Raw genomic sequence first — 13,292 nt, 5'->3', positions numbered from 1 at the left:
GAATGTTCAAGTGGTTGTACGGAAAATCACAGACCTGCTCGCTAACAGCCAAATCAACTGCAATACTACAGTTAAAAGTCTACACCTTCTGTACCCTCTTACTATTTGCTGCATGTGTTTCGTGAAACAAATCGTAGAGGTTGTTTGACAAGCTATATGCTAACCTGCGTTGGTGGTGTGTGATGTGTGTGTGTGTTGGGCGCTCCACGTCAGAGTCCATGTCGTTGTCATCGTCGTCCTCTGAATCATCATCATTGTCGTCCGAGTGCAGATCCTGCATCACAGACTGCAGTGGGCCCAGGACTGTGTGGGAGACAACACAAAAGACCACACTGAAATCATGTTGTTTTTTCCTTTATTATTTGAACTCAAAAGGAAGCAAAAATGGGCATCAAGCAGTGGATCATGCTGTGTAGTGGAGAGATGGTGGGATGTTCTGGTGGACCCTGGAGTTGGGAACTGCTGCTGATTTGAGGACAGGAAGACAAGGATAAGGCTGTCTTTATTCTATGTTTTCCAATAATGTATTAATCCAGTTGTCAATAGTGTCTGAAATTCTCACAAGCTCAAGGGTTCATGGTGCATTTTGCAACAAAAATGACAAAGTAGTGCTGTTGTTGGGGACTATTTTTAGCAGAGGACTAATGTATGTGAAATTAAAATAAACTACAGTAATGACAACAGACAAACAAAAAACTCTCACTGATTAGAGCAGTGTGTGTCATTATTATGTTTAATAATGCAAACCCTGTTTGTCTTAATGGGGTTTGTATCTGGACAAAGAGCAAGAAGTTAGAGTGTATATTATACATATTGTTGGATCAGCAGTAATGGGCACTGTGGGGGGAGATATACAGACATAGAGAAAGATGTTGGTACTTCCATTAAAGAAAGAAAAACCTACATTGGTCACTGAAATAACTTGAAACTAGGGCTATGCGATGAAACGCTAACAATATATATTGTGAAATAATTTTCCCTTGATAGAACTTTTAGACTGGTCGATATAACTTTGATGGAACCCATTCCATCCATGTTTTGACACGAAAAGCCAATGATAATTAGAATAGCACAGTGTGAACCAATCATGTAGCTGGAAAAGTTACAGCCACGTCAGGTTAGGTTGACACACACATCCCAGACTGTAGTATCAGCTGTTAGCAGCAACATGTGCTACTGCAGTCGTGCACGGCAGTAAGTCAGGAGAAGGACAGAGATAAGTAAAAATTACAATAGAAAATCTGAATGGTAACTTGAGAAACAGTGTTACCGAAGAAGACATTTAGAAGTACACAGTCCACAGCTGTGTTAAAAAGGAGGGTAGTGTGGAGATATTCTGGCTAATATAAAGTCTGACTGAGAAGTGTCGTGCACTGCTAAATGCATCAAAGGCATGTTTCTACAAAAACAAGTAACACCATTAATCTTTTTACCATCTGAAGCAGTATCATCCTTTAAAGCACACACAGTGCAAGACTTTAAAGTCCTAGAACCAAGCAAGTGTTGATGGGTCCCATAAAACAACCAATGTGATACTAGTGCAACAGCAATGCCATGTGTTACAACAAAAAACAAAGAGTCACAGTGATATCACATATATATAATAGCCTACTTGCATCCAAAAGACATAATAGCAGTATGCACGTTCAAAAATTATGGATTTAAGCAGCTTCACACCTCAGGAGTAATAGGGAAGCAATAGAAATAGTGATTTAACTTATATTGATATCGACTGATAGCATGATTTTTTTTTCACATCGCCCAACCCTACTTGAAACAAGCCTGGACAAAAATGATGGTCCCCTTAACTTAATATTTTTTGTTGCACAACCTCTTGAAGCAATCACTGCAGTCAAACAGTTCTGTAACTCTCAATGAGACTTCTGCACCTGTCAACAGGTATTTACTGTAGTTTCACTCCTTGTGAGCAAACTGCTCCCATTGCCTTAGGTTTGAATGTGTCTTCTCTAGACTGCATGTTTCAGCTCCTTACACAGATGTTCAACATGATTTAGATCAGGACTCATAGAAGGCCACTTCAGAATAATCCAATGATTTGTTCTTAGCTTGGGTGTTTTTATCTGTGTGTTATTATCCTGTTGGAGGACCAACGACTTATGACAAAGACCAAGCTTTCTGACACTGGGCAGCATGCTCCAGAATGTTTTAATAGTCTTGAGATTTCATTGTACCCTGCACAAATGTAAGACACCCTGTTATATGCAGCAACGCAGCCCCAGAACATAACCAAGCCTCCTTTATGTACCACAGTAGGTACAGTGTTCTTTTCTCTGTGTGCTTCATTTTTGCGTCTGAAAATAGAGCTGATGTGACTTGCCAAAAAGTTTGTTTTGTCTCAGAGGTCCAAAGAACATTCTCCCACAAGCTTTGTGGCTTGTCAATATGCAGTTTGGCAAATTCCAGTCTCGTTTTTTATGATTTGCTTTCATCAGTGGAGTCCTCCTCATTTGTCTTCCATTAAGTCCACTTAATGGCTCAAACAATGTCTGATGATGCGAGCTGACACTGATGTAGCTTGACCTTGGAGTTAACCTCTAACCTCTTTGCTGGTAATAGGTTGTTCTGTCCTCTTTGCTTACCATTCGTATTTTCTGTCTCCTAAACCTGTCATCAATTTTCCTCTTATGGCCATGTCCAGGGAGGATGGGAGAGCAGTTCAGTGGACCTTAAACTTCTAAATATTATGTGCAACTGTAGTCCCAAGATCATCAAGCAGCTTGGAGAAGGTCTTATAGTCTTTACCTTTAACATGTTATAATATTCTTTCTACTCTCCTGAGACAGCTCTCTCCTTAGCTTACTGTGGGTACACACCATGGCACGTCTTACCTGTTAAATAGACAGACTGACTGATTACAAGTTTGAAGACACCGGTGAGGGTAATTACAGGACACATTTTAGTTGGACATGTCCCTATGGTTAAATTATTAATTAAGTTTTATGTATTAACAGTTTGGTCAGTTTCAAGTTATTTCAGTGACCATTGTGGGTTTTTCCTTCTTTGGGGTCTGTACATCTGTACATCCATGATACAATACTAAATCTTATTGAAGTGACTGAAGGAGATGCATGAATCTATATGCAAATAGAGATGAGCAGAAAAAATATTTTCCATGCAGAGTTGACAGGGTGGTGGGGGCCTCACAGGTCTTAGTGTAACTGTTACCTGTGTGGGTGGTGGCAGGAATAGCCACCCTTTTCCTGATGATGAAGTCCACCACTGCATGCACAGAAAATTGCAAACACACAAGCAGAGGTCACCCTCAAGACAAGAAAGTCCATGAACAAATCCCATAATTTGGACCAAACAACACATCTATAATCCTCGCCAACCTAACTCTGTTAGTCTTTTTTGAGTCTTTGAGTATTTCAGAGCATTCCATCAGTGGCAATAACATTGACTCTGTATATTCACGGCTCAGATCTATAGGTTAAAGAGTTAAAATAAGGAAACAAACAGTCCAACAGGTTTCAAACATAATGTATGTAGATATGTACATTACATATGTGTGTTTCTTTGAGATCTTTAGATAAACAATCATCCATATAGACAATAGAGTCAGCAGTTAACCCTAACCAATAACCCCTAACCCTTAATCCTAACCTAACTGCATGTCTTTGGACAGTGGGGAGAAAGCTTGAGTACCTGGGGAAAACCCATGCAAACACAGGGAGAACATGTAAACTCCACACAGAGAGAAGCACCTAGTCCTTCTTGCTGTGAAGTGACAGTGCTAACCACTACACCATTGTGCCATCCACAGTACGACTTGATTCACAGAAAGAATTTTCCACAGCAACATTTTTCTCAAAATGGCAATTTCATTTTACAACTTTAATTATAAAATTCCAACTTCATTGAGTAATATCATTTTCAACCAATAAATAGCTTTAAAGCTCTACAATAAAGCTACATTCTTGTAATGTTGTAAAATTTTCCCCAAAATGCTGAAGAACAAAACAAAATGTTTGTTCTTCTATCACATTACTCTCTTTTATTTTACTTGTGTACTTCTGATACATTATTCATTGAGCTGCATTAGCTAAATATACACATCATTTATAACATAAATGTGATCAACTGTACGTGTTAGTGTTCCAGGAAATTACCTTGTCTTTTGTGGTGTGTGGGAGCAAAGCCTGAACTGGAGCTGGAACTGGCTGGACTGGGCTGTTCAGACTAGGAGGAGGAAGAGAACATTGTGAAAAATAAAAATTAATAAACACGTTTAATTTACTGAAGTTTGATCATTACATTAATTTAATACTTTGTGCAGATATTTAAAATATTTACATTTCACCACACAAGTGAGCTGTATTTTTTGTCTTGAATTAAAGTACAGTCCCCTCCTATCAGACTTGTTCCGTGAGAATGATTGAACAACCAATAAATAGCTCTAAATGACTACTCTTGGTTTTAGCCTTGCACTCTCCTTGTAAAAACAGAATTTATTTTTAAAAAGGATAAATTAACATGCAGACCAGAGAGCAGTCTATTAGAGAAATGGAAGCCATTTTGAATCTGAGAAAGAAGGAAAGACAATCAAAGGCACTGCACAAACACTGGGCATAGTCAATACAACAATTTGGAGTCTTCAGTAAAGTAACTAAGTGCAAGTATAAAATGGTGAACCTCAATGGAGAACTGGTGTATTGAGCTTCATACACAGAAGGGGTCGTGATGTCGCCATAATGGCAGTGATCCACACATACAGCACAAACTCATTCGTAAAACTAATTCGTCAAACCCCAGACCTTACCTGTAAACCTTTAAAGTGCCCATATTATGCAAAATCCATATTTTGGTCATTTTATTACATTTACACAACCTTAGGGTGCATGTAGACACACAACAAGTAAGTGAGAAGTGCACTACGTCAGAGTGTTGTAATGTCGTGCTGCTCAGCTGTGTGTGTGACTTTTCTGACCTGTTTTTAAGTCCCAAAGGGGGATAAAATGGACTTCACCAAACAAACAACTGAAGGAAGAGGCAGAATCAAAACAAAACAATTTTGTGTCAGTGTATTGTCTTGGCTTGTTTCAGTTCTGTTCCAATACAGTTGCTCTTTCTTGACACTTCAAATCCATTTCTAGGTCTTAATTGGTAATTACTTGATGATTTATCTTTGTCCGAGGAAAAAAAGAAAATTGCATGGGTACGGTATGGTGATCTGCATTTCACGCCAAAGCCCAAGAAAGATTAGACAAATTAATCCACTGTCAAAACTGGGACCACCACATTTGTGTAAGGGCATTCTTTTTTTAAAAAAAATATCTAAACTATTTTATCTGTTAAAAAAACAAAACAAAACCAAAACCTCATGGAATGCCTCCATCCTAATCACTGTCAACCAGAAACTACAACTACACTACACACTAAAATAAATTGATTGTAAGGAAATGTTTTGGGCTGTGCTGCTTCAATTCTGACATATCATTACATAATCTTCTTTTATTTAAACTTGCTCTCAATCTGAATTCAAAACACAAGAAATCATTATGTTGTTAATATATTAATAATTAATTAACCTGCTCTCTCAAGGTTGGGGGAGAGACAGGGCAGATGGAAGAGTTTAAGTATGTATTACACGAGTTAGAGAAGGATGGAGCATGAGGCTGACAGACAGATCGGTGCATCAGCAACAGTAATGCGGTCGATGTATGGTTCTGTCGTGGTGAAGGAGGAACTGAGCCATAATGGTGAAGCTCTCGATTTACTGGTTAATCTACGTTCATATCCTCGCCTATGGTGAACTATATGAACTCTGGGTCATAACTGAAAGGATGAGGCCCCGGATACAAGCGGCCAAAATGAGTTTCCTCTGCAGGGCGGCTGGTTGCACCCTAAGTGATGGGGTTAGGAGCTTGGTCACTCAGGAGGATCTCAGAGTAGAGTCACTGCTACACTTATCAAGAGGAGTCAGCTGAGGTGGCTTAGGCATCCTTTTTGGATGTCCCCAGCACGCCTATCTGAGGATGTTCCACCAGGAGGAGACCCCGAGGAAGATCCAGGACACTTTGGAGGGACTTTGTCTCTCGGCTGACCTGAAACGCCTGAGCATTCCCTTGGAAGAGCTGGAAGGAGGTCTCTTGGGAGAGAGCATCCCTGTATAGACTGCTGGCCCTGTGACCTGGCCCCGAATAAGTGGAGGAAAATGGTTGTATTGATTCGATTAATTCAAATTCTTTTTTTCCCACCATTTTTAAATAAAGATGTCTACAAACACTGGGTAATGACATTGTACACAAAAGGTTAGTTTAAGTTAGATTTTCACTTTTTTAAAAGGTTGTGAGGAGGCACATTAGCTGGCCTTTGTCAACACAAAACAACATCTGTCCAAAAAATCCACACAGAGTTTCTATATTCCCTCGAGAGCAAGACATACGTCACTGTTCAAGCAATAGCTCTACATCTAACTTTATAAATCACTGAGTTACACGTATGCAGAAAACAACTACCACACACACTCACCGAGTCAGGTGGGGTGGGGAGGGGAGATTCAATATCCAAAGACCAAAACATTTGTTATACAAAGTAGGAGGCCTATCGTGGGCACGTGTGGTTCCTGAAGTTAACAAGTGTGCCGGCTGGAGCTCAGGTAGAGCAGGTAATCACAGTTTCACTAGTTTGATCTCCAATTTCTTGTGTTCATGTTGAAGTGTCCTTGGGCACACTAAACTCCAGGTTGCCCTAGTGCACCCAATTAGTCAGTGGGGATCAATAAAGAAGTAAAATGATGTTTCTTTGTGTTAGGCTAGGATATGCACAGTTGGATTTCTAGAGCTTGGATCAGCATTAAACTCTACTTGGCGAATCATCAGTATAAAGACTCGGCTTCTTGTTTAAATAAAAACTCAAGACCAGAACATGCAGGTTTGGGAACTTTTGACACCATTACTTTGTCAACCATGTCTGCTCTCTGCAGTGATTCCAGGTGTACACAGGTGTGAGAATAGGCAGAGCTCCACAGATTCGTTTAACTCACCACCACATACCTGACATTTGTACTTCTACTCATGCTGCTTGTTGGTGATGAGACTGTTAACTTTTAGAGAAACTTAGAGAAAAGAGAAATTTATACTTTACTGGGCAATCTTACTAGGAAGTTTTCAAATACTCCATGTTTGGGAAAAACATCAGAATGATAATTATAATTACAATTAAATTAGCTTCCTATTTTAAAAAATCCAAAGTGATTAATGAGTAAAACACTGCTTCAAAGTGAGTATACAAACTTGTACTTCCGCCACATTGACTGAAGCACGCACTTTATTAACAACATCACTTATCTTAGAAATTAGCACAGAAAACAATACCACCCATGTTATCGTGTGTGCTCTTACAATGGAAACAGAAACAAACTATTTATATGACACTGTTTATCAGCTGTAGGAAATTGTGTATTGCAGAGAAAAGTCTTTCAGCTTTCACACACTGCAGCAATCAAAGGTGCAAGCAGGAGACAGTAAAAACACGTATTTTCCCTTTATTAGTTTTTCTCCTATTGCATATCAAAAATATCCACTTTTTTTTTTTAGCGCAGGAAGGAAGACACGGATGGCTTTGATAAGCTCAGTGAAGAAAATGCACGTTGGTAGTGGGTGGTCTTCCTCCCCAACATGACCAGATGTGAAATAAGTTTTCTAAACATGATGCATGTGTTGTCATAGTGATCCATTTTAATCCTTTATAGAACAAACAAAAACTCTTTAAAAATGTTATGATCATTTGTCGCTCTCTGCCCTCTTCAAACAACATTCTGAACGAGTGCGCTTCTCACCAAATGCACCTAAGATGCAGCATCAGTGCTTGGCAAAAGAAAGAGCTCACACTAGCATTCTTGGCTGCAGATGAAATGGACAGATGTGATTATCTGACCTCTGATTTGTGACAGCTCTGAAGATGCTTGACAAAACAATTCCCTGCAGTTCTCCTTTGTTTAAAGTATTAGAGTTTGGTATGAGAAGACTTGTGTTTATTACACGTTGTGATTCTGTTGTGTAGTACAAATCCCCAAATTCCAAAAATCACCAAGACGCCAGCAGCTAATGAAGTGTAACATTGTCGGATTCCTTGTATTTTCAAGTATTTGTGGTGTGACTTCTTTCCTAATGAAGACCTACATCCACTTTTGAATCCAGTAATGGTTGACACTATACTACAAATGTTTTCCTCCTCAGTTAGTTCAGTGTTTGCAGATTCTTTGATGGGTTAGAGTAATCTTTTACTTCTAAGCAAAACATTCAAGTTCAGTTTTAACGTAAGTAGTCCCGACATGGTGCTTGAAATCCAAAACAAACAAACAAACAAAAACTAAAATCTATATCCTTACAAGAAATACATTTAGAAAATAAGTTGTTGAATCTCAGCTTTTTTCTTTTTTTGGTTGTGACATTTGTAATAGAAACACAAAAGCCAAGCAGCATGTCAAGCCAGGTTGGATAATCAGATCAAATGTGGGTTTAGACTGTATCACTGTGTAAGTTTGAAATGAGTACAAAATGCATTTGGATCTTCTTATTCAAAACCCAGATTCATAAAAGACGTCTGCTACTGCAAACCACAGCTGCACAAGAAAACAAAGTGGTTAGGAGAGACCTCCAGAAAACACAGGAGAGAAATGACAACAAAAGGCAGAGTGACTTCAATGGATGTCGCCTCCTGCCAACAAACAACACACAGCTGGTCTGTTGGTTTATGGGACACCTTCTTCAGACCGCCATAAATCTCATCACCACTCCTTTTTAGGGGGTTTTGTCCCGCTTCACTCAAAGCCACCAAAGCAGCCCTCTTCAAAGACGATAAATAGTCTTTAGCTACAGTTTACTGGAATCAATCTGCCGCCTTCTCTTAGCTCTTGCTCAGATAGGACAGCCAAAAAGAAATGCCTGCAAACAAGAACAAACTCACTAAGGCTATTTGGTTCGCTTGTCTAATTCAGCAGGGGCTGTCCAAACAAAACTATTTTAATGTGAATTAAGAAGCCCGTCAGCTGGACACTGCAGATTGTTTCCAGCCATTTATACTGACACATTTTGCAACACTAATGTACTATAAACTTAAAACTCCTTTTTAATTCATGCTGCAGTTAACCGAGTAATGGGTTTTTCTCAACCATTTGTATTTTAAAGATACAAATGTGTAAAGGAACATGCGGGTGCAACATGGGGGCCTCTGTAAGCTCTGTAACCTGCTCTCAATGTTTAAATATAAAATACTCATTTAAGCAGTTTGTATTTTCAGGTGGTATTACACACTAATAACATTTATGAATATTATATTCTGCTAAACAATCCATCTAGATCTTACACACTACACCTTTAAGTTAAGTAATATCTCGCCTATATTATGTATGTAATTTTTCAGCATGTAATTTGTTTTCTAAAATTGTTTTTAGTCAAAATATGTTTATTGTGGAGAGGTGCTGTTGAAACTTGCCATAAAGTCAGACTGATTAAACAGCCTGGCAGCAGTGCCCAGAGATTAGGGTCTAAAAGTTTTTAAGCAAGACTATCTTTAAACCAACGATATTCAGCTTCTAATCCTACTATTACTCCTATATTCATAGAAGCTGATGTTACAATACATTACAATGTCATGCGTGTACTTCAAGTCATTCTTAACAATGTTTTCATGATCAAATAGATAAAAATTAAATCTTGGCACCATTGTTGTTTTGTTGGAGTTTTGAACAGTAATTATCTTTAATCCAAAGTGTTTGTCTCTCTACTCTTTGTAAACACTAAAACTGAGCAAGTGGATGTTTATGACCATACACCTGTACAGGCACTGCTGCTTATGGTATACTTCTGGTACAAACAAGACTTAAGTTTTGCAGCTAGTTTTGATCATGACTAAAACTTCAAGGGCTGTGCAAAGTGTGTCGGTATTTATTAGACAATAGAAAAGCATTGTGCAGCAGGGAGAGGAAGGGCTGGGCAGAGCAGAGTGGATTACCAAGTCTCAATCTAGCAATAGGAAGTTATTTAATAATAATGCCAGCAATTATCTCTAATGTCACATTACATACATTAAGTCTCCTGATACTCTCCTTTACACAAACTCAACTATAATATGTGTGTGTCTGTGATAAAGCTGCTACACAACGGCTTAGGCTATGGTTTAACTAAACTTGTGCAGGTGACCAATCACTTGGTCTGTGCCCACATCCAGCATGCTAAAAACAAGATTCTCATGCTAACACGCCAGCCTGCTTTCTTTTCATGTCATCACCTACTCCAAATTTCCTCCTTTGTGCCGTTTCTGGCCCAGTGCTCAGTGGAAAACACTGAGATCAAACAAGTAGTCACATGAGAAATGAGAGCAGTGCTCTGTTAGCCCTGGCCCTTGGCCACCGGAGTTGCAAGCCTGGGGAGAATCAAACACCTGGCATTTGTCACCCCACATCCCCTTTACAATCGACTAGACCCCTGGTCCCTGTATGAGAAAACTTAAAAGGCATTTCCAGCATTGTGGACAAAAACAGATTTTGCTAGCGCAAAGTAATAACTCCCCTGCTTAAACAAGCTGCCCCTACAGAGAAATATACACAAAGACCCATGCTTTACACATGCATTTGAGAATAGAAATGAAAACACCATAGCTTAAAGGAAAATTGCTCAAAGGAGAGGGATTTAGACCTTTCGTCCACAAATGTTCACCCTTTTTTCTTTCAAAAGCTAAAAGGATTAAAGGCAAGCTCTGTCTTATTCACTGCTGTGTTTCCCTTTTCTCCTCAGGTGTTGTAAAACTATAAATCTTTCTTGTCTACTATTTGGCTTTAAAATGGCCCTTATTTATGGAGAGGTTCTGCACCAAATGTGTGTGGACCAGGCAACCCAGCTGAATGTCAGCCTAGTTGTGAAAAGAACCACTGGAGAGATTTAGTTTTTTTGCTCTTGAGATGTTATCAATTATGTTTATCACAAAACTTCAATTATTTCCAATGCAAACATATCAAGTGTTCACAATTATTTGGTGTCAATAAGGCAACAAACGTGCATCTTGTAACTTTATCTTGCATTTGTGTCCACTTCCTGTTTGGCCACCCAGGAGAATGTAGCTGAACTCCCACTAGGTTTATTGGTGCCTACCTTTTCTTGTAATTCCCCTTTCCTGGAGTCCACCAGACCACCATTAAAGAAGATTCTCTCCTTGTTGGTCATTTTACAGTCCTTCCACACTAAGGAAAGCTTAACTGCCAGCAAATCCTCACCCTTAAAGTCCAGGGAGAACTGAATACCTTTAGCTACCCCACTTCAACTCCATTACCACTCAAATGCTATGAAAAACGTAAAACAGTAAAATAATGTTGCACTTACATCTGATTTTGTGGAATGGTCCTCCATATCAGAATCATTGGGGTCCACCAATTCTTGGAAGGGAGGAAGTGTTGACATCTTCCTGCGTTCAGCCTCACCACCCTCTGGTCGCAATTTACTTGTTCGCATTTGGGATTTATCCTTTAATAGTTTCTTATCTGAGTGCAGAGAATCTGACCCTGATGTCTGCTTCCCTAGTGAATCCACAAATCCCTTTTTACGTTTTTTAGCAACATGATCATCACCGTCAGGAGTAGACAGACGCTTATTTAGTCCTGACCCATGGGTCATCACCTCAGTTCGATGCTCCTTGGACAAAGACTTGGGTTCCTTGAAGCCCATTTTAGGATTAATATCTCTAAGTGGCTGGTTCTCTTTGGGTTTTCTGGAAGGTTCTTTGGGGGGTTTGCTGGATTCCCAGCCAGAGTCTCTGAAGGCACTTTTGGGCTCTTTCAAGTCTTTAGGAGTTTTGTCTTTATGGTCCTTGGAGGGTTTGTGGAGTTTGGAGAAGCTGCTGCTGTTGGTGCTGGTGGTTGAGGCTGTGGTGACAAGGGTGGTTCCACTCCCCTTGGAGCCATCCTGCGGGTTAACAGCAACAAATCAATTACAGTGTCTCCAAAATATATCGACCCCTTGGAATTTTTCACATTATGTTTTCATCATTAATTTTTTTCCCCCTTCTTGCCTTTTTAATTTACAAAACAAAAAGAAATCGCACAAGTATTCACTCTTTAAAGAAACTCACCTATAACATCAATAGCACAGCCAGTTGGTTAGTAGCAACTACACCATGAAGATAAAAGAACCTTCCTATGAAGGAATATGACAGACATAAAGCTGCCTAAAGCAGTTATCCTCAAAAACGGATGTTTTTTTCGTGATTTCTTAAACCACCTGCATCAGTGATGATTTAGATGAGTCATGTATACTTATGCAATCTCTTATTTTAATGTTATTTTGCTTTGTTCTGTTTTAACATTGACATGAAACAGTCTTTTTGTACATTTTTGTCAAAAAACTAAAACTAAAACAAAAAAACAAACTAATAAACAAACTTACATTGAACATGATACAGTGTTGTAAAAAACCCAGGTGCAAACTTGCAAAGTGGGTGGGTGGGTGACTACTTTTTATACTTTTCTTCACAATCTAGAATTGTGTTCTAAATAAAGCAAACAAATCTAACATTTTCATTTCTAACATGATTACACAGAAAAACCTAAATTATAAAAGAAAAAGAAAGCTCAAAAGATTGTGGGATTTCCCCTCACACATTAGGTCAGTGGGCAAAAAATAGCCACTGATAAATACTGTTGTCTAAGGATGCTGTGGGCTTGTATAGATTTAACAAGTAATACATGCCACTCAAAACAACATTCTAAGCAGTGTCCAAAGTCTCCTGTTGTCCTCTTGGTGTGTGCGTTGTGTTTAACTGCACTTTAAACAACATGTAGGATGTCTAAAATGCATAGTCCCAAACAACAAAGTGAGCAAAAACCAGGCACCTAGGTCAAAGTAAGATTAATCCTCTGCCATTTACACAAGACAAAACATGCATGCCACCCTGGAGTTTAGCATTAACATCTATGAAAAGAGGTTCATTCTTAAAAGAAAATCAAAAGGGTCTTCTTAGTCCCCATCTATGAGCTTAAAGAGCAAACCCGGGACTTCTTTTGAGTTGTGCTGTTCAGTGGGGTGAGGGGGCCTTTTCAACAGCCACACATGCACAAGCCTAAAAGTGGCGCGAAGGGCAGTGTGGAGAAAGGAGGAAATGCATTGGTCCTAACGACGGGGGCCATTTGTCCCTGGGTCTCACCTCCAGCCCTCTTGTCAATATTTCATCAATGCAGTAAACCCATTAAAGCAGTCTAGACGATGGGGTGTGTTTACAACTCTGCCCAACCACCTCGAAAACCTTTCATTTCGTCTATCTGCTGGTGACCCTGGGAC

The 13,292-nt window shown here is 39.3% G+C and overlaps 1 protein-coding gene across 2 annotated transcripts in view; it reads right to left on the bottom strand.

Annotated features, from left to right (window-relative positions):
- mllt3 (MLLT3 super elongation complex subunit) overlaps positions 1-13,292 on the bottom strand; it is a 43,967-nt gene that overhangs the window by 7,746 nt on the left and 22,929 nt on the right. The window contains exons 7-10 of one of the 2 annotated variants that reach the window (XM_026353547.1): positions 11,343-11,921; positions 4,131-4,200; positions 3,187-3,240; positions 165-303 (exon numbers count right to left, since the gene is read on the bottom strand). In XM_026353547.1, coding sequence (XP_026209332.1) covers positions 165-303; positions 3,187-3,240; positions 4,131-4,200; positions 11,343-11,921 — 842 coding nt within the window. The remainder of the gene's footprint in view (positions 1-164; positions 304-3,186; positions 3,241-4,130; positions 4,201-11,342; positions 11,922-13,292) is intronic. The other variant, XM_026353549.1, reaches the window with a different exon arrangement.

Source organism: Anabas testudineus, chromosome 18, assembly GCF_900324465.2.
Source record: "Anabas testudineus chromosome 18, fAnaTes1.2, whole genome shotgun sequence".
Classification (NCBI taxonomy): Eukaryota; Metazoa; Chordata; class Actinopteri; order Anabantiformes; family Anabantidae; genus Anabas; species Anabas testudineus.
The sequence above is the reverse complement of the archived record's forward strand: the minus strand, read 5'-3'. Positions and strand labels throughout refer to the sequence as shown.